The 21683-nt window shown below is 34.9% G+C and overlaps 1 protein-coding gene across 1 annotated transcript in view; it reads left to right on the plus strand.

Annotated features, from left to right (window-relative positions):
• IL17RD (interleukin 17 receptor D) overlaps positions 1-21683 on the plus strand; it is a 46595-nt gene that overhangs the window by 13732 nt on the left and 11180 nt on the right. Inside the window, exons 2-4 of the mRNA XM_032194286.1 lie at positions 16237-16294; positions 19097-19222; positions 21547-21665. Coding sequence (XP_032050177.1) covers positions 16237-16294; positions 19097-19222; positions 21547-21665 — 303 coding nt within the window. The remainder of the gene's footprint in view (positions 1-16236; positions 16295-19096; positions 19223-21546; positions 21666-21683) is intronic.

Raw genomic sequence — 21683 nt, forward strand, 5'->3', positions numbered from 1 at the left:
TATTTGTAGATAGACAAATTGGTTCTGAAGCTTTTTATTAATTAGTTTACATACTAGCTGTGAATTAAGTTGTCTTTAATGCCTTGGATGATCTGGGCTGCAGTAATGAAAATCTTCTGATTAGACAGATGAAATAGGGTTCAGATGATACATGCTGTATTTTCTTAATTGTTTTTTCTCCAGTCTTGGTAAAATTATTACTCAAAGCCAGTGGTTTACTTAAAAATAAAGAGGAGTTAATATTCCCTGTCACTAAAATCAGAGGAGTTGGTAATTTTACCTGACTTGACACCTTGCTTCTGCTGGATTGTGGGCATTACCTTGCAAAAAGCTCAACATATCACTGCTGTAAATGTGACCTTTGTTCCTTGTTAAATGTTTTACATATTAATTTGTAAGATTTTTTGTTCTAAGCCTCAGTGGATTATACTTTAGGTTTCAAATAGTTCTTGTCAAACTTACATTAGCACTTATTACCAGTTACCCTGATTATGCTATTATAATAACTTAACCTTGCACCTTATTACTAGTCAAAACAATTCATGAGAACTTGTGGATTATTTGCTTGTGGGAAACTATGCGTCTGTTTTCTTTCATAGTTAAGTCCGAGCTTCTGTACATCAGCTGGCAGTTTACTTGTATCAAGTAAGTTACCGAAGGCATACTTTTTTGTTTTGTGTTCCTGCAAAGCTAAAAAGCAAACCTTAATAAGGCTGAGACTTGTTATTTAACTCAGGCAGTTTGGAAATGTTTTATTATCTGGGGTGTAACAACAACAAAAGAATCTGTATATGAAAAGAAAGCAGTTCCCTTTACAAGAGAGAAAAGGTTTCTCTCAAGAAGTATAGATTTCCCATAAAATTTACTAATTAGTATGAAAATCACCAAAGGACATCAACTGAAGTCTGAGTCTCCTGTATACAGAGCATAAATACAGAGTATAGTTGCATATACATGGATACATATGAAAGTCCTTGTTCAGAATACTTTGCTATCTAAAACTATTTTATAGGAAACCAGGAAACCAGAAGAAAGGAAATTGTTATCCCATTTTACAGATCAGAGGCTAAGGCAAAAAAGATATTACATTGCTTCTTCCATGTTGTAAATACAGGGTATAGATAAAGCAGGAAATTAATCCATGTTTCCCAAGCCTTTGTGCAGAGTGAAATCACAGAACTGTTCTGTTCAGAATATGGTGCAAAAGGTGCTTGACTGTATTTATTTATTTTTTGTTGTCCCCCCCACCCCAGTCAATGTGTCACATATAAGGCATTTCATGGAGAATTAGGTGAGAGGGAAAATGAGATTAAAAATGCCTTTTATTTCTTCCCCAGTCTTAAGGCTTTACAACCATAACCATCCTCCTCATGTGTTAGTGCAACACCACAGGAGTGTGCTGTTCTGTGGCTGGACATTATAAATATGGTATCAGTTACAACATCTTATGCACAGTGGCACCTAGCTTGGCTTGACCTTTTAGGTGTTACCATAATATAAATACTATGTAGGCAAATACGAGTGACTGCTTTCTTGTCTGAAGATTTTTTTTCGCTTGAGCAGCTTCTCTGTTTACTATAGTATTCTAAAATTTTTTATTTATTTTTTATTTCTGGCTGTTATAGTGAAGTAGGTGAAGTTACAATTCAGGATATCTTCTCTTCAAATTCCTTTCACTTGTGAAGGCTTTGTGTGGAATGAGCTTGGGTTTTATTGGTGCTGCTTATATGGAATCCAGAAGTGTTTTTCCTCAGGCTAAATGCACTTTATGCAACTCCTGCATCTTGTCAGTGGATGAGAGAGTGGACCCATGTGCCAATACATCAAGCATTTGATGGTAGGGTTGCCATAATTTCTCCCAAGGTGTGATGTCATATTATTTATTAATGAGTTATGTAAATTTATCATTTAAAAGAGCTGTTTTGACAAAACAAAACAGAATACTATCAAGATGTGATTTTATTTTCCATATTTTTTTTTAAAATGACTGATCCAGTTTTAACCAATAATACAAGAACAAAAAGTGCCCTAAGTTTCTAGGAACTGGGTAGGAGCAATCATTCATGAATAAGGTTTAGAATGAAAATATTGCAAGACCTGAAAGGGTAGTCAAGCAACTGACACCAATGAAACAATTTAAATTCCTATTATACAGTTTGTGTGAGATAGTGAGTTTTAGCAGATAACATTTCATGTCATGTAGCGTATTAATTAGTATGAAAATAACAGTTATGAACCAGTCATGTACTGTATGTGTAACCTTTGCTTACTTTCAAAAGCACTTACCATAAAGTACATAGGGAAAGTGCATCTCAAACTGTTACTTGTTCAAGGGTGTTAGAAAATATGATATCCATAGGGTGTAACTTTTATTAGTGGAAACTGGCTGTAGTCAGACTGGAGTTTCAATACTGTTTCAAACGTTAAATCTCTATTTAAATAGTTGTATTTAGATTCCTTTTTTAGTAGTTAAAAACCTTACAGGACTCGATAGCACACAAAGCCTAAAGAGTTTGCCATTACAGATATGCTTAAAACATATGCATTTCCTTGATTTTTTTCCATCAGTAGAATTTAGCAATACTTAATGCTTTTCAGCTCCAAATACTGAAGAGAAATGAACATCTAGGAATGTTTGAAGGTATTATCTTCTTTGTTTCATAGTGAAATGTCTCAACAATCTTGATAGCAAAAGCTGTTCCAAGTAAAGGGATGGTTGTGTAGCAAGATTAGGGATAAAATATCTGGATCGGCAGAGGGTGAGAAGCAAGATCCTAGGAGAGGAAAGGCAGCCTTCATGATCAGGTGAATTTGGAGGTACACTGTCCAAGACTGGCAGTTCATCTTGAGTATTTGCCTCCTTAGAAAGCTGCATTTTGTGTGTTTTTTGTTGTCGTTGTTTTGTTCTAATTCCTGGTGTTGATCGTCATTTGGCAGAGCTTTTCCTACTTACGAGGCTGCAAAAGGGAAAGCTGAACTTTGTTTGCAGAGAGGGGCCAGTATTGGTGAGTATGGTTTCTTTCCAAGTATCCTTCAGGTGGACCATAAGCATTTGTGCAGCTTTCTGTCTATTTCTGACACGTTCCAAAAGGAGTTTTTTGGCTGCAGATATGATTGTTGTACTCCATATAGACTCACCAGGAGTGTGTAATTTGTCTGGCAGCTGCAGCTTTCAATCTGAAGCCACCAAATGTGCCTGCCTGTGTCTTTGGAGTTCAACCATGTGGATCATCTCTACATAGCAAGGAAATCTACCTTCTAATCCTCACTGCTGATTGTGTTACTGCTTAAGCTGGGAGTTGTTGCCATCTTCTCTGTGGACCAGGACTAGACTGAGGGTCTAAGAAGGAATTTATTTGCTAAAAGCACACAGTTCATTAATGAGAATCTCCATTTGGATGCTTGGCCCAGGCTGGTGGGAGTAGCAATTTATAGTGGTGAAGGAACTGAAGCTCATACTTTCAACACCATTAGAAGGAAGGGCAACATGGTTGAGACTTGTTTCTCGCTCTGCAGGAAGCCGATTTATACAGCCTGTCCATTTACTTTGTGAAAGGAAGAAAGGGAGGAATACTTGATTAACTTCTAGGGTAGGGGAGGACTTACAAGGAAAGGTAATTCATTTTATTAGCCTCATTGATGTACACGAACTTTTACTTCCAAGCAAAAGTATTTTTTAGTAATCTTTGCTGATATAATGATAATTCACTTTTTGGTGTGTGTTTGTTTTTTTCATTCAGATTTAAAAAAGGAAAAAACCACAAAGTTTCTGATATAGCCATTACACCCAGCCTGATCTGAAACTGCAGTGATCTGCCCCTCACTTTTGATGAGGGGATTGTGTAACAGAGTATACAGAATAAAAGGAGCACTCCTTGTTACATATATATATTTTTTAGCGTCCCTCATTCTACTGAGCTCAATGCCAAAGGTACCTTTGCATTGCTACTGAGTAGATTCCTTCCTAATTTTTCATTGTCTGAGTCTTGTGAAGTTAGGTAGCTTGCAAGGATGGTAACTTTGAGAATGGATATTTGCATCATTTAAAATGATTTTTTTTTTACTCCATCTTTTGCAAAACTGACTTGTGCATGAAGTATTGAAAGTACTATTGGGAGAATGCTATTTAAAGCTGGAACACTGGGGGAACTTTAAAGTTGGAACATGGAGGATTTTGGCAAGCAAATAACTGTTTGTTCCTGGAATTGAACCATAGTGCTTGCTAACCCGGAACTTGAAAATCTTACGGATGAGTACAGTTGTGTGTTTCTAAATCCTCAAGAAAAGGTTTTTATGTTCAAAATAATTGCGTTACTTCAAAGAGGGATTAAGATGGAACAATCCCAAATCTTGTCTACTTTAAAAGTTTTACAAGTTCTGTGGTTCTCTGATCAGCAGAGTGTAGTTACTGCTAAATTGCCTTGTTTGACATCCTCCAGAATCAGAACTTTGGTTTGTTTATACATTGGTCCTACAAAAACAGCACACACTAGGTTTCTTTACAACCTCGAGCTCCCATGAATATGTAGTACTTTCTATAGTTATGCCTGTATGTTTCATTCGTGTAAGTAAGAATTAAAGTTAAGTTTCTGAGAATATGCAAATATCGAACTGCAAAGCTCCTCATTTTTTTCAGCGAGTTTTTCTCAAAGAATACAGGAAAAGGATTGGGACAGGGGGGAGAGGAAATCGTGTGAACACACATGAAACAGAACTGACATGCTGTGTCAAATTTTTTGCATTCCAGCCTTTATGTAATGCTCTGCTTTTAAGATTTCCTTCTGAGCAGCTGTTGTTAGCATTTTCAAAAAGTTACAAATCAAATAGATAAACTCGCCTTGTACTACAAATGAAGTATTTTCTATCTGCTTGCTTGAAGTTTGCTTGCAATGAACATCTCCAGCAATGCAGTAAATAACAGAATTTTTTTTTTTAGATAGAATAGCTATGGACAAAGCAGTTAATCCACACTCAGTGAGTTTCACTCAGAATTGTTTTAAGTGTGTTTTTTTGTGCATGTGTGTGAACATACATGCATTCTGTAATGAAATTGAGAAGTAAACGGAGAAAAAAAAAACAACACCCAGAAATAATCGTGAATATAAATGCAAAATAAATGAGAAAGTGGAGATTTTTAAAACACTTGCAGCAAATGATTGCATGCTATGTAACATATCTCCAAATAATGTGCTGGCACCAATTTGTCCTTTCAAACCTTAAATATTTTTACTGGGTTGTTTCTATTTTTAAAAAATACTTTAAAATACTTTAGTCGTAATCTTTGACAGGCATAAGCAACTTTCAAGAATTCCCGGAGCGGTGGTAGTGGTGGTGTTGCTAGATGCCATAGGTTATTCCAATGTCAAGATAAGAGAGAGAATGTCTGTAATTATCCAAGAAAATACATGGAAAAGTATGGTTTAATGAGGGAAATTCCGAATTTCCCTCATTGGGTCTAAGGTATTAAGTTCTTTTAATAAAGAAGTACAGGATACAGCATGCAAATTGTTGTTCATTGGACCATTTGTTTTGAGATGTAGTATTTTCCATTTTTTATCAACATTTAAAATTCAGGAACACCATCGAAATACCCACTCAATAACTAAGAGTTCTCCCTCATATAATTTATTCTGTCTTGGTACTCATTTTTGAAATATACTAGGAGCAGAATTGTTCCAGTATTCTGGATCTTAAGCTTTTATAGGCATCAAGTTTCAATGATCAAACTCGAGTTTGATTCGTGTATGTGTGTATATAAAGATTATAAAGCTGTTTTCTGAACAAACCTGGTAAGCCCATACATATTGAATGTTGGACTGTTTATAATGCTAATAACTCATAAGCTAATAGTAAATCTGAAAATTAAATGCATTTGGAAAAAAAAGTCACTACCTATACGCAGCAAATGCCTTTGTGTCACTTTTCTAGTGAGTAGAACTTAAGTATGATAGAGGTTCTTTCTGACTGTACACTATTAACATTCTACCTTTAAGCTTAGCCAAGATGGAGTTCCTAGAAAATTTGTCATCTTGGCTCTAAAGACAACAGACATATAATACTTAACCATCGCATGGCAGACTTACTGTCTACTGTTAGCAAAATTTTGTCTATTATAGTAGTTGTCCATTACATCTTCATCTGTGCAGAGTCCTTGGACTAGCATACTAACAAATTTAGTTTACAAATTTCGTGTGCCAATTGAAACAGATCATATTGTGTTAGATAATGCATGTAAAAGTAGTGAGAGAGCCCTGATGAGAGAAAACAGAATGGAAAAGATGAAACATGGACTTCCATTTAAAGATGAGGAATTACATGTCCAGTATTATGCAAAAATAAAAACTATTTGGCTGTTATCATTATAAGTTACTCAAAAAGGGCAAATTACCTTTTTTTTTTTGCCTTTTTCCGCTCTATTTACTTTATGCAGTTAAATTATAAGAAGTTAATTTTGCTGTGACCATATAACTTTTTACAGGCAGTTTCTTTACTGTTTGAGTTGAACAGAAAAACAGCAGAGAGAAAATTATTTTTAAACAGGATATTGTGGTTGTAAAAATCACTAGAACAAGCAAGTTCCTACTTCTCAATGTCTGTCCTGCATTATTCTTTCATTTATTTTTCCAAATGGCTGTTTGATCAGATTAATTAAAATAACTATGTTAAAGATCTGCAGGAAAACAAACAAAAACCAAACAGCTTTTATGCTGTTGTTTGGAGAGCATTTATGTTAACACAAAAGCAACATCAGACTGCAAATGATGGCCAGATTTCAGTGCTGCTAACATCAAATGCTGATGGTATAGTCCCTGTATTTTCCAGTATTGAGGAACTATCGTAGTGAAGGAAATATAATTGTTTGATACTGAACATCGGAATGAAAGAGAGATGGAGATGGAAAAGGAGACAGAAAAGAGTGGAGAATGGTCTTAAAAATCCCTTCCCCCACCATCCTCCAGATGTAGGCCTTTGAAGTCCTTAAAAATTCCATTTGTTTTTAGAGACCTGTAAATTTATTTGACTGGGTGTGAAACTAGACATTTTCTTTTTGGAAGTGTTTTTCCCTCTGGTTATCCATGTCTTGCCATTATGATCCCAGGTTTTGTGCTCTAGCTGCTGAAGATGGCAGAAAAACTGGAACTAGAGATGGTGGTATCTTCCTAATTGAGAGAGAGCCTGCCAAACTTGTGCTTTTGTGAACTATCTTGGCTTCTGTGTAGGTTCTAAGTGATGAAGAGATGCTCAGTCCTAGTTACGTTTACAGACTGTACATTTACCTGGATGAAACCTGGGATCAAAGAGGAATGTGTTAGGAATTCCCAATTTAAAAGGTAGGAATATGGCAGCAAAACGTCAATAACGAATCATTCATGATTTTCGAAATAAACTCCTATAGTTATACTCTGGGTGCCACTGCATATGTTCTGCTTCAAAGGAAGATATTTATTTTTTGTATCTTGTTTGCTTAGAAATATCCTAATCACCTCTTGAAACGTTTTTTTCATGGTATTCTAACTCTTTGAATGTTTTTAGGAAAGCAAAACTGCCCCTCTCGGCTTATGGTTCTGCAAGTTTTCAAATAAGTGGACAGTCAATGAAAGGTGTTTTATTGTTTCCTAGATATGCTTTTTAAAAGTAGTTATGCAAAAGCTAAAATCCTGTGCTTGCAGATTTGTTCCTTTAGCTTGTTCATTTTATAGGATGCTATGTTGTAAGTAGTAAGTGTGCACAGCAGGCTTCATTAATTAATTAATAATTCCATTATTTCAGAAGTGAGTTATTCTATTTGTTGTTCACAGCACAAGTCCATGTTTCTCAGACTGAATTGTCTGGGATCCCTCTGAAAACATCTGTACCTCTGCATTATGTACCTCCCCATTACTTCCAAGGCCCAGCTACCAGTTGTGCACCTGGCTTGGCATTGCTTGTTCTCCCCTTTCCTTTCCCCTTTGCCTTATCTCCTCTCCTGTCCCTCCAGCCAGGGATCACATCCCACAGGTAAGGGAGCACTGCTTTAACTACAGATTTTTGGCATCTGAGTATCCTCAGCCCATTTCTATCATGTTCGTGGGGAACATGCATGGCTTGAAAATATTCTAATAATTTTTCAGGGGCTTTTTAAGTTTTTTAGAAGGCTTTTAATTTAACATTATTCACACAAGAAAGTTGGAAAAAATCAAGTGTGACAGGGCAGACTATAGGAAACTTCTTAAGCAATCTAGCAAATTGCCTGAGAGAAATAAGAGCTGGTGCCCTTTTTCTACAACGCTTTGCTGCATTGAATTCCTGGGCTTGACCAAGAGATTTAAGATTTTCATGGTAGGCAGCAAATGGTATGGATTAACCTTGCTTCTATTGTCATTAAGTTGTGTCTTTAAGAACTGTCTGTTCCTTACAGCAAACCAGTTGGCATATGTTCAGTGAACAGCTGCGTGGAGCCATCTTGTGTACTGAAGAGTCAAGCTGTAAATACTTCTCATATTATTTCTTACTTTATTATGGTTTCCTACCTCTATATTGGATTGACTGATAAAGTTTAAGCTAACTTTCCACATTGCCTTTTTTAAGAATAGAGACCGAAATAGCCAGGAATGAGGCAATAATACATTTTTACTGTATTATGTTGTTCATTTTTATTTTTTTTTTTGTAGGATACACTTTAATCAGTGATCTTCAGTCAGCATATTCCACTTGAAAATCTTACATGACCTTCATGAGACTAGCTGTCACACAAGTACACAAGTATACAAGCGTGTTTTAGCGTCTACCTCATCCTCTGACGGGATTTAAGTCAGCAGCTGCATAATTCAATATCCTTTCATGGCAGGAGGAACTCGAAAACTGTACCTAGTAGAAATGCCAGAACAGTATGTTCAGACAAAATGTATTTACTTACGTGGAAGGTCAACCGTAAAAACATAGATAATGTCATGATTTCATGAAAAATGACATACTGAGTGATTGTGAAAGGTCAGGACAATTCTCTTAATCTTATCCAAATGGAGTTTGTTTCTTAAATTTGGTTTAGGGAAATAAGTATTATATGTTCCTTTTATAAAAGCATGTTGCATTTCCCAGATTCTTATGTGAAGCTTTATTCTGGTTGTATTCAGTGGTATTCTGACCTGGATGCCCATGGTCACTGGGCCATCTATATGCTTTGGTTTTTATTTTTTTGTTGTTGTTTTGATTTATTTATTTATTTATTTATTTTACTGTTTTAAAGGACTTTACTGTTTTACTGTTTTTTAAAATGTTTTAAAGGCTGTCACGTTCATTAGTACCTTTTTTTTTTTAAAAAAAAAAAAAAGGCTAGAGTGAATGCTTCATAATGCTTGCTTCAAGTCACAGGGCTTGAACTGGGGTAAAAAAAGCTGTATTCTGGGAGATGGAGAAGGAATATGCCAAAAGTGAACATGTCCAACAGTTTTAAAATGAAGGGAGGCGAGTTCTGTCTGCACCAGGCCTGCTGCTCCCTGCTGGGCCATGCTGCACTGAAGGGGCTTCACCGGAATGGGGCTTTTCCAAGTTCAGAGCCTGGGCCTAATTGACCTACTAGACAAACTAATGCTCTGAAAGGGACAATTGTGTTAATGTGCTGACACCTGGAGACTTACTGTTGATTTTTTGCAAGTAATGTGCAAGGAAAAGCAGGGTCTTTGAACACAACAGGCTGCTCTTGTGGAGGCTGTGCTGGGAAAGGGCTGGCCAGGGGCTCCACATACAGGGAGGGTGGGGCAGTGAATGGGGATGGTAGGGTTGCAAATGTTATTGACAATTTTTGAGGTTTAGTACTGAGTTCTGATATGAGGCTTTATACTAGTTTTTCTGGTAAACTGTTGTTCCTGTGCATGCTTATCTTGGACCTTTGGCATTGGTTATAACTAAGTATTTAGTATGTCCTGAGCACCAGAGGGTTTTCTTGTTGATCTGAGGAAAACATTTTTTCTGTAATTTTTGTTTTTCTTACAAGAGGAGGGATTGAAAGTAAAGGGATGTAAAAGGGTTAGAGACAGAAATAGTCTTGGGGATGATAAAATTAAAGGTTTGCAGTCTCTGCTTCTGTCAGCTCAGAGTAACGTTTGCAAATCCCCAAATGCAGAAGTCAGGTGCTCTCAGGGTTGCTGTATCTGGGAATCTACATCTTGTGATGCTTGAGGACAAGTTCTAACAGTTTGAGGCACTGCAGGAAAAGAAACAAAAACATTGATGGAAAGGACTGCTGGCTAAATCTAGACATGACTGCGGGAGGTAATTATGCCACTGACTTCAGTGGAATTGTACATGCTCACACCGAGCATGAATATGTCTCAAAATATGGTAATGGGGAAATCTCCTCAAAGAAGTTGCTTGTAAATATCAGTTAACAGAAACCACTTAGTTTTTGCAATTACTCCCCACTCAAAAGCATGTTTTCATGATTATTTTTTTTTTTTAAGGCAGAGATTGCTTTGAAGGATTAGAAGGTTCTTTTGAAGGAAAAAAAATTTCCATAGCAACATAACCACCCCATTTTAGAATTTTCACTGTAAGTGTGGCTTCACAAAAAGGATATAGCATTTGGATATTCTTTTTCTCAACTATTCTGCTTATATTTAAAATTAGCATCATCAAGTATGCATCTTTCTGTGTGGCCTTAAAAGTGTATCTTTAATTTTGTTTTGATCCTGACATATTTCCTTTCACCTTTAAAATAACTCACACGTTTATTTAAACGTCCAGCTCCTGCTTGGTTCCACATAAATTCATCTGTGCCTCTGCACCTCTTGTAATAAATCTAGATAGATGGATTTCTGGTCTGTTCCAACAGTTGCTGCTCCTCATCTGTGCATGCTTCTAGTTTATCTCCGTTTACTGGTTTCTTTTTGGAATTTGCTGCTTCTCCAGGAATTTATCATGCACTTATTTTTGCTCTTGCTAGTATTTATTTTCTTTACAACAGTCTCTAGAAGATGGTCACTAATTGTTTTTTTATGACGCCATTGCTCAGAATAGAGCAGTCAGAGACTATTTTTTTTCTAAAGCTTGAACATTACTAATTTAGCTAATGTACGCAACTTAGTAAATTATAGTTAATATTTTCTTTCCTATCTCTCATTAATATATTCTTTACATCACTGTTTTCAAAGTATGATCCATGGGATGGAAGTGTACAGTACATACCATACGGTTCTGCAGCACCATTAAATTAAACAATATTTATGCATTTTGAGTATCTGAACTACACTCACTGCTGGGGTGGGTGGGTTTGATTTTTTTTGAATTTTCTTCACATTTGTGAATAAGTCTTTCATTTCCCCAATACATAGTTTATAATGAAGTAAAAACAACGATCTGTTTTTTGTATCTCATGCCAAATTCAGGATGCAAATGCCACAAAGACACATTTAGCTCCTCTGCAGCTGAACTTACTTGCAGTGGCTCTAAAGATGAAGCAGTCAAACTGTAAATAAATAACAGAACAGACTAAAATCTGGTAATTTCTTATGGAAGCAATGTAATGATTTATGGGAAAGAACATAAAAGAAACTGACTGACTTAGCAGAAGCTGAAAGAGAATATTTTGAGGAATCCAGGTCACAGTTTCAAGTCTAAAATAGGCATTGAGAAGCCTATTGACCCATGAATTCACTTTTATTAAAACTTCTACACTGTAACTGAGATTTTTATTTTTAAATGTTATTCCCATAATTTGTGTATGTAATGCAGGAAGATATATATCTAAAGGCAAATATGAGAAATATGAGTTGAAATAAGCAGTTACATCAAGAATATAGTACTAACAGTACAAAGCCATCTATCCAGTGTTTAGAATTCAGTCTGCATTCAGTGGAGTATACACAAATTATATAGCATACATGAATATGGATTATGTATTCTGTTATATTCTTTTGGAAGCAGTCCAGGATGCAGGCGTATGAATAATACAGATAATTAATCCTTTCATTGATGGCTGTAGAAATATTTTAAACTTGGTTGAAAACATCAAGAAAGCTTTAAAATGAAAATAGTCAAATGTCAAAATAAAATGTCAAATGTAAACCCCCTAGTTTACTGAGCACAAAGTATGATAAACATTGATTATTCATCTTGATATTAGAGTTCAAGAAAAATTGTCCCTTCAGTTTGCCTTAGGGGAGCATGAAATTAGGACCATGTGTGTATTGATTAACAACATATGAAAGATGAATCATGATTACTGTTTTGGTCTGGTGCACAAGGTTATGCTTGAGGGGTAGTGATTTCTTACCTCCTTTACCAGATCTCTGTAATTAGTGCTAGCACGTATCTCTGTTTCCTAGTATTGATCTTAAAGTGGCTGCCTGACAGTGCCTATTCACACTCACAAATTGCCTTTCTCGAATGAAAGAATGTTTGCTCAAAAATGTTGAAGTGAACTTCAGTATTGTTTGTAAAAAATGGTTATTCATAGGACAACTCTGAAATCGTCAATTTCATTGCTGGCAGGAAGTGTCAAATAAAAAAGATATTACTTTCAGCTTGACAAAGAATGTGAAACTGTATGTGTTTTAAATTGAAGAGGAAAAAGGTCAACAAGAAAAATAAAGCAGATTTAAAAGAAAATTCTTTCCATTGTATTTAATTTACTTATGTCCTCTGAAGGCAGACGTTAGTTAAATTTAACTTTCCTCAGAGGCAAAATCAGTTCTGTGGTTAATTTTTTTTTTTTTTTTTTCCCTGGAAATAGAATCCTAACTTTGTTCCTCTCTGACCTCGTAATGGGGAGAAACAGTTGTTCTAAGCTCATTTCATTAATAAGTAGTTACTGTATATGTAGGGCAGATATTAGAAGACAATAAACAAATAAAGTAGAGGTTACCTTTCAATAATAATAATAGTCTTTGTCTCTTATGAATGATCTATTTTTTCATGTTGAAAGATAGATGCTTAAAATGAAATGCCTGCACATGCCTTGATCATCCAAATGAGTTAGTCATTCGTTCTTCCAGAGATGAGGTGTATTAGTGGTATTCAGAACTCTGCTGTTTTAAGATATCTTAGGAACTTAACTATCCAAGTTGTTGATGTGGATTGAGGAACAGATCCAGCCTTGATCTCTGTGACTTGAGGTATGTGCGCTGTGGTGGAAATCCATTCTGACTTGCTTGCCCAACAGAGATGTGGGATTTGGATCTTAGCTTATCACGTTTTCTGCAGAGTTGTGTTTTGAGCTCACATACTGTGAGACTTAATGTTATTACAGATAACAACCCCACACCTCCACTTTTTAACAAACAAGATTAACTGTAATTTAATCTGTGCATTTCAACTTTGATTGTCTGTTTAAAGATCAGCGGTCTACAGTTTTTCATAAAGATGTTTTGGCTATTTTCTTTCCTATGTATTTTTTAGTCCTGATGTAAAGAAGTATGTGGACCAAAGGGATTTTATAGACAAAGCCCCAGGCAATGGAGACTTGCTTTCAAGCAATGTTCAGAATAAATTAAAAGGTGCATGTAAATTCAACAAATGGTAGTGGTTAATTAACTAAGAATGTAATACCCTAAGGCTATAACATTAGTATTTATAGTTGTAAAGTAAGATGCTCTAAACAAATTGTCTTAGCTATAAGCCATTTAAAGAACACAACTACTTTATGGCTTAAATAGAAGGAAATGCTTCCTGGAAGAATATGTTCCACTCACAGCAGGAAGTATTTGGAGGGTTAGTAGCAAAGTTTAACGTAAGTTGTCTGATTAGCATACATGTTATTAACTTAGAGCTCATATGGCAATTATCTATTTCAACATTTTAAAGTACACCTAACTCTTCCAAATTTCTACAGCCTTTTTGGACATTTTAGACAGTTTTTAAATTTAGGGAATGAAAAAACAAATTAATTAAAATACTTGTGCTGATTTTCAGTGGGGTTTGATAGAATTTGCTTGTCATCCTCAGAACTTCAGCTCTGTAACACAAAAGGAAGACAGGTATTCATTTAATGGCTTATCTGCCTATGCTCATTTATAAATATAAAAAGTTAATAGGTTTCTGTTTTGTCTCTTTTTTTTTGCGTATTTATCAAACACATAATGTGTCTTTGTTTTGCCCTAGTTAAAGTTAAATGCAATTTTTCTTAAGTAGTGTAAAAGAAACAGAAAATGTTTCAGAAGAGAACAGAAATAGTAGAAAAATTAAGACTGGAAAAAATTGTCACCTTCCTGTTTCAGGAAACCTTTTCAGATAGCAGCTTGCTTAATGCCAAACTAATTGAAAGCTAAACAAATTAAAAGCCACCTAAGAAGAGAGTGAGATTACAAAATTCCAATAGTGTCAAGATCTGCTTTGCTTTTATACCTTATGTGCTATATTTTGCATCTTTTTCTAAAGTTACTTTACTCATTTTTTTTGTTCTTCTTTCTAAACCTATCAAGTGAGAGACAGTGCATGTTTACACATGATCCTGGCAACATCTGATTACCGTTGGAGCTCTTGTATACTATTAACTTCTGCTCTTTACATTGTAGTGATAAAACCAGATATAATTCCTTTTAAAGGGTAGTGTTTTTTGTTTGTTTGTTTGTTTTTTAATGGTAAATAAAGTATTAGTTGTCTTTCAGGGAATGATAAGACTCAGTGTTACAGTTTTGAACTTTGTGTCTAGTAACAGTTAGAGTAACCCTACGTTTTGTATTTCCAAAGCCATTTCAGTGATTTCAGAAAGGTAAGTCATTACTACCTCTAAGTCCAATGTTCTTCTGTGTAGGTGTAAGAGACACACCAGACTCATTTGCCTACAAATGTGTTCAGATTCCCCCAGGACAGCAATGGGATAGTTCTCCAATTGGTCCTCAGTTGAGGCATTGTCTGTTTTGATAATATTTGATAATAGAAAAGGTTGTCTGATATGGCAAAATGGATTTCTGGAATATGCACTCCTACTGAGAAAGTTACAAAATAAAATTATTGGAATTATTCCAGTTGGAAATTCACAGTATCATTTGTTCCCCTTCAACTCTTTGTTGATTTCAGCCAATAATCAATGGAAAGATTGGAATTTAAATTTCATGTCTGTGTGTTTGTCTAATTAAGCTTTTCTCAGCAAAAATTTCTTTAAAATGTTTACAATACATGTTAAAATGATGGAAGTCTCTAGATGGGGGCATCTGACATAAATAAACCAGAAGAGTGTCCCAGTGCGTAGACCACATCGGACTCAAAGTACATTGAAATGTTAATTCCACAAGAATGATACAGCACAGCAACAGTAATTACTTATAAATGTATCTGTATATAATAAGTTAGTGAAGGACAAGCATGGGCACGTATCTGGACACAAGGCACTGATGCTCTGCAGTGACCATTTACAGTCCAGGCACCCTGATGAACCAAGCTGTAGGTATTTTTTTGTCCTGCCTTATTGTACCTCTGCTTATGTTGATCTTTGAGTTCCATGTCAGTATCAAACTTGCAAAAAAAAAATAAAATAAAAAAAATACAAAAAAAGGATGACTTGATTACGTGTGAATTCTGAGTGTGCTGAAAATTTGGTTTCTTAGTTTGCTCAGTGAACAATGAGGTAATAGAGTCCTTCAGACACCTGTTCCGAGGAAGTTAATAAGATGAGGAATGTGTGGGAAGTGATGAACACTCTTTAATCACTTTATTTACTGTTTTACTCCTACCTTATTTTTTTTCTTGGAAATGATCTTTACTAAGAAAACAAAGTGCTATAGCACAGTGCTTAACAGTACATTTTTCTTCTTTCTGCTTGAACTTCTGATATTCTTTTTCATGACTGTAGATTTGGCATCAACTTTGCAACAGACTGTCATTTCTCTTCTCTTCTGCACTATATATGCCCTAGAGAACCCTATTTGATGTATCCTTAAATCTTGATTAAAGGTGGTTTTGTTTTGTCCAGGCATCATTAACCTAGATGATGGAAATTGAGAATATCAGATACCTTTATTTAAAAAATAAACTTATGTGGTTCACATCTGTTGGGCAGGACAGACTACTTTCTTTTCTCTTTGTTTTTACATCTTGTGTATTACTTTTGGCAAATTGGTGGCAGGTGAGCACATGCAGGTATGTGCAATTTGTTCTGTCATTACTTGTATTCGGATTTCCTGACTGATGGTGTACCCAAACAGAAGGAAGAAAACCTCCTCATGAGTTCTGTCATCCTCCAAAAGACTATTTACCAAAAAAAAAAAAAAAGTTCAAAGTAGGTCATTTTATTTAAATTCTTTTCCTGATATTTCTCTACAGGGCCTATCACCAGCCACCAAGATGAATGCGCTACTCAATATCACCTTTAAATACGACAGTAAGTTGAAAATCTCCAATATAATCACAAAAATCAAGGACTCTGACACTGTTGTCAATGTATACCAGCATCTTTCTTAAAAATGGCTCTAAGAATATTATAAGCTCCTCAGTTTTGAAATAGCTTTGAAATCTAGATCTGTTGCAGCTGGGTCAGCTGGGTCTTGTCTTTCCTGCATTTCACTGATTAGAATAATACAGTCTAATAATCTACAGCAGTTTCACTTTCAGATCATTTACTCAGTATTGGTAGGAGAATTGTGAAGGATGTTTTTACTCTGTGGAAGAATGTAGTCATTGAAAGGTTTACTACATACCAATTCATCGGAAAGCATTATTTCAAGTTTTATGCATTTTGATGTGCAATTTTTCTGGAAAAGAATCAAGTAGAAAGCCACGTTTCATGTAGAAAATTATGTAATTTATATTTGTATACAGGATAAATATCTTTAAAATATATGCCTATAAGTATTTATATGGAATTTTAGCCTTGAAGATAAGTAATGTCTCTTCAGCTGGGTGAAATACAAGGAGCTTTAGATTGGCTGCAGTTCAAAAAAAGCCCAGGTTAGTGGAAAACTATCCGTATTTCAGTGAAGTCAGGTGGTTTTAGTAATGTAGCAGAGGTGTGATTTACATGGTTTATGTTGCAGCTAAACCGACGTGGTAATCATAATAATTGTAATAAGCAGATTGCAGCAATAATACCTTGAAACTCTTCAAGGATCTGCTAAATGGATGTATTTTATTGACCTCTTTTTTAAAAAAAGTTTTTGTCACCTGTGTTTTCTATTCATGGAAGAATGAATATTGAGTGCATTGGAAATTTACCTATTTGGGGGCATTTAGTGGCCATCATCAGTATACATTCAATGTGCGTTCAAGAGAAGGTCTTAATTTACAGCAGCAATGTTTGTATTAATGCCAATACAAGTCACTTTTTTTTTTTTTTTTTGCCTACTCAAAGAATTAATTCCAATCATCCTTATGCTCCTCTATTCTTATGCTTATTTCTGAGTTTGGAGTCTTTCCTTGTGAATTCATTTATTATGTAAACTGCTGTTAATGCTTAAAGAAAATGAGCAAAATTTAAGCATGTCAGATTGTACTAGAGAGAACTTTAGATTACAAATCGTAACTTTTTTTATAGAGGAAAACAGGAAAAAATATCAGTGAGAGCAGAGATCCCTGTGTTTAGTTAACACAATAGAGCCAGTTTAAGTCCCACTATCTGACGTGTTTTTTCCATTAATTCTGGCACCAGGAGCTGTGATTAACCAATAATAAGTGTTAATTCAAAGTTCTGCTGGCACTGCACTGTTTCTGGCCAAAGGAGTTGTGTTACACAGTGCTAGGGAAAGAGCTCCCATCTATCAAGTCTAAAGAGTTCATATAATGTGAAACTACAATCTTATACTGAATAAGCCAGCATGCAAGAGAATTGGGCTTGCTGTCTGTGATTTAAATGCTTTTATTTTGCCATGCAGTAACTCTAATGAGTTTCTGGTTTGTTCTTAAATTAGATTGGTAGATTATTTATTCAGGTGAAAAACAAATGTTTGTAAGTTTCAGTAGTTCACTTGTAGTCAAGTAAAAAGTGATTTCCTGAAAAGTGTGCACTTTTCCCTAGCTGTTTTCTTCCTAATTCTGTTGTTCTCTAAAAAATGTAAATCAATGATTCACAGTCAAACCTCAGATATTTGTGCTATATTGCATTTTGGCAATTTGTCATTTGACCATAACATTTTAGCAACCAGGATCCAAAATCTTGAGCTTTCTATTAATTAGTTCCAGACGTAGCAAAAACCTGTTACTTCAAAGTTTCCATTGAAAGAGATACTCTATTCTCCTCAGAGGAAGTTCATGCTGTCATTCCCTACACTCGTAGCAACAGAATTCTACAAACAGCAAAGTAATTACCAATTGCCTAGCTTTTTGAAAAAGCGATGCTGTACAAACTGTTCTATTTTTAATTGTGGGGCACTTACATAAAAGGCCTCTTACCATTGTTCTTCATAGCACAAAGCCATTTTCTAAAACTGCCTTTTAATTAGCATTTTTTCCTTCCTTTCTTTAAGATCACACGTTATAATAGCACTTAATTTCCATGTTTTAGTTTTACAAAGTCTGTATAGACAAATACATAGCATATAGATTATGTCTGGTTTTTAGAATTTATTGCTGGCCAGTAATATATAATCTCCTGATTAACTTGTTGGTTTTACTCATTCAAAAGTGGGATTTTTTTTAATGTGTACATCTTCATGTATGTTATGCTCCAGAACTATTGAATTCCTTAGCCACCAATACTCTTTGTGCCACAGAATGCGAGCCTAAATATTGTAAGGCTTTAAAAGTAATAAAATTTGGTATTACTTTTCTTGTTTAAATCACATACGTATTTACTTTCTGTGATACAGGCTATGCTGGTATTATAAACTGGTAGTCTTTGGAGTCCTGCAGATTAGGCTTTTGCAACTGGTGAGTGGTTGTGGTCAATGATTTGGAAAGTTTTTAATTGTCCTAAGACAAAAGGTTTGCCTGAACTTACTATACAGTGTATTTTTTTGTTGTTGTTGTTGTTGTTGTTGTTGGTTTTTTTTTTTTTTTTTTAAATGAAATAGTGTACATGTACTTTTACTTTGCTTAGTCTTCAAGAAAAGTTAGGAAATTCATTTCATTCTTTACTCACAAGGAGAGATGTGTCTTGCTGAAACTGAATAATTTTCAGAATTCTTTGGTATGGCACGAGATAATCAGCTAGTATGTTTTCCTTAAAGCATTTTTTCCTCTGTGTTTTTAGACTGCACTCCTTATCTGAATTCAGTGGGAAAACATGTGATCGGAGATGTGCAGAATGTAACAATCAGTCAGTATGCATGTTACGAACAGGTTGCAGTGACAATACTTTGGACAGCAAATGCCATTGGTAAGTAGTAGAGGAAAATGGAGTGAACACAGCTGATGATGCACTTCCTCCATTTGGAATCTTGACTCTCTTCTTGAGGTTATTTTTCCAGCTGTGACAGCCATTAAAACCAAGTATCAAAATAAACCGAATTGTAGAACCAGATTTTTGAGTTGATGTGTCACAAAATGTTAAAACCAAGATTTTTGAAATTAATGAAGCATGTTCAATCATATAGGTCCCAATGAAAACACTATTATAACTGATAGATCTTTAAGTGGGAACAAAAGAGTTTTTTCATTGATAAAATAAGTATTTTTAAAAAAGTTTTTGTCTTGATATCATACTTTTTAATTTATATTTTCTTGTACATTATAAATGCACGCATAAATTATATGTATGTGTTAATATTGGTAGTTCGTGCTCAAAGTTTTTTTTTACTGGCAGGTATGTATGATCGAAAAAAGTTTGGAGACCACTGCAGTAGTGTGTGCTCTCTCTGTACAGCATCTCACCATCATCATAATTAAGGTGCTGAACAACGTAATATAAACTCATTTTCTTCAGTGACCATTGTTTAGCAAATGAAAAACCTGGAGTTTCCTTCTTGAATGGTTTTAGTACTTCGTTAAAGAATTTCTTCTGCAAAGGTGCTTTTCAGTATCAAGTACATCATTACAATTAGAGTTAAGCGCAGTACATTTTTCAGAATTAAAATGTTTGCCTATTCTTTTGCTCATACAGCAGATAAGATCAAATTGATACTTCATGGTTTGTAATTCCTCAAAAAGCTTTTCAATTATTTTTTTCTTATGATTTAATAAGAGCTGGAAGTTTGCATTTATGTGGTAAGATTGCACCCTAAGTGATGAGATATGGCTGCTAATGAATATGTGTATTCTTGAACTTGACATGCATTTTTAGAATAGACCTAGATTTAATAAATCAAACATTTTAGCTAAGAAAAAATTGTTGGATTTTCTTTGTGACTTCCTGGTATTAATTCATGCTTTCAGAATTTGATAACATATTGAATTTATAACAGAAAATAATGATTAATTACTGGGGTTTAAGACAGTATGTGGAAACTACACTGCGAAGCTGTGCAGTTGAAACCATTTGGTAATCTTCAGCTGCAGACTGGATGAATCAAGCCTTTATGGCAAACAAAGCTTGGTGTTCTTTCTTGTAAGGATCAGAGGTTAATCCTCTGGAAAGTGTGAAGACAGAATTGTTGTTGAAACGTCTCGGGTGACATGGAGACTGGACACTTTCTTTTTCATGGTCTTCATGTAAGCACAAATAATGCTTTTGTTCCATGGGATATTAAGAACATATTGGGCAATGCATGGTCTTTCTCGTATACATAATTATATATATATAAAAAAATAATAATCTAATGGAACAGAGGGGGCTTGAAGATCATACTTTTTTTTTTTTAGTGTTCAAACATAGTATGTAGTCAAATTTATGTTTTGATTCTTGTCACCTGTAGTTCTACAAAAGCTGTGTCTGTGCCTTTTGATAAATCTGTATTCTGCCATTTGTGATGCTGTTGAACAAATGTAATTAGATGGAGTAATGCTAGTTAGACTTGAAGAACTGTGCAGTGACTTTGATACCTGAGCCACAGAACTATCACAGCATAACAATGACGTTCTCCTGTGACACTCGCATCACCATGCTTCTATCTAGTCATGCAATGAAGTAACTCTGTGATGAAAACATTGTGAAGAAATGCAAAGACACTGCTGAGGGTTGATTATGTTAGAGTAGCTTGAAAAAAAAGGTGTAATTTTGGCATCACTTACAAATAACTGTATGTATGCACTCACTGGAATAAATTCCATTCCATGTAAGTCAATATTCCTGTTATCCTGTAGTATACTAGAAATAAAGAAGTTGTAACAACTACTATCACTTTATAACTTTCTTATCATTTATAAACTTCTAGGTTAAAGGAGTATTATTATAATTTGTTAGCAAATGTATTTTATTGCAAATAATGGAAATGTGATGCTACTATAAAGTACTGCTGATGAAAGTACTGATTATTTAGATTGTAGTGGTAATTTGGAAGCCCTGTCTGCTATGTGGGCCCCTCTGCTCTAGGCATTACACAAGTATGCAGTAATTACAGCCTTCACCAAAGGCTGAATTCTAAATAGGCAAGATAGAAAATGTTGGAAGAACTGACACACAATGGCAAGTATTAAAACACAAACGTATTTCTTATGAATGTTAGGATTTATTTTTAAAGGCAAATGAACTATCTTCATACTATATAAAATATCACAGAATATCTTTTGAAATATTAGTCTATTTAAATGCCCTGCTGTTTGCAGGGATTGAATACCTGAAAGGATTTCGAGTCATCCTCGAGGAGTTAAAATCTGAAGGAAGACAATGTCAGCAGATGGTTTTAAAAGATCCAAAGCAGCTCAGCCCAAGTTTTAAACGAACAGTAAGTGCTTTGTTTCAA

Source organism: Aythya fuligula, chromosome 10 (assembly GCF_009819795.1).
Source record: "Aythya fuligula isolate bAytFul2 chromosome 10, bAytFul2.pri, whole genome shotgun sequence".
Lineage (NCBI taxonomy): Eukaryota > Metazoa > Chordata > Aves > Anseriformes > Anatidae > Aythya > Aythya fuligula.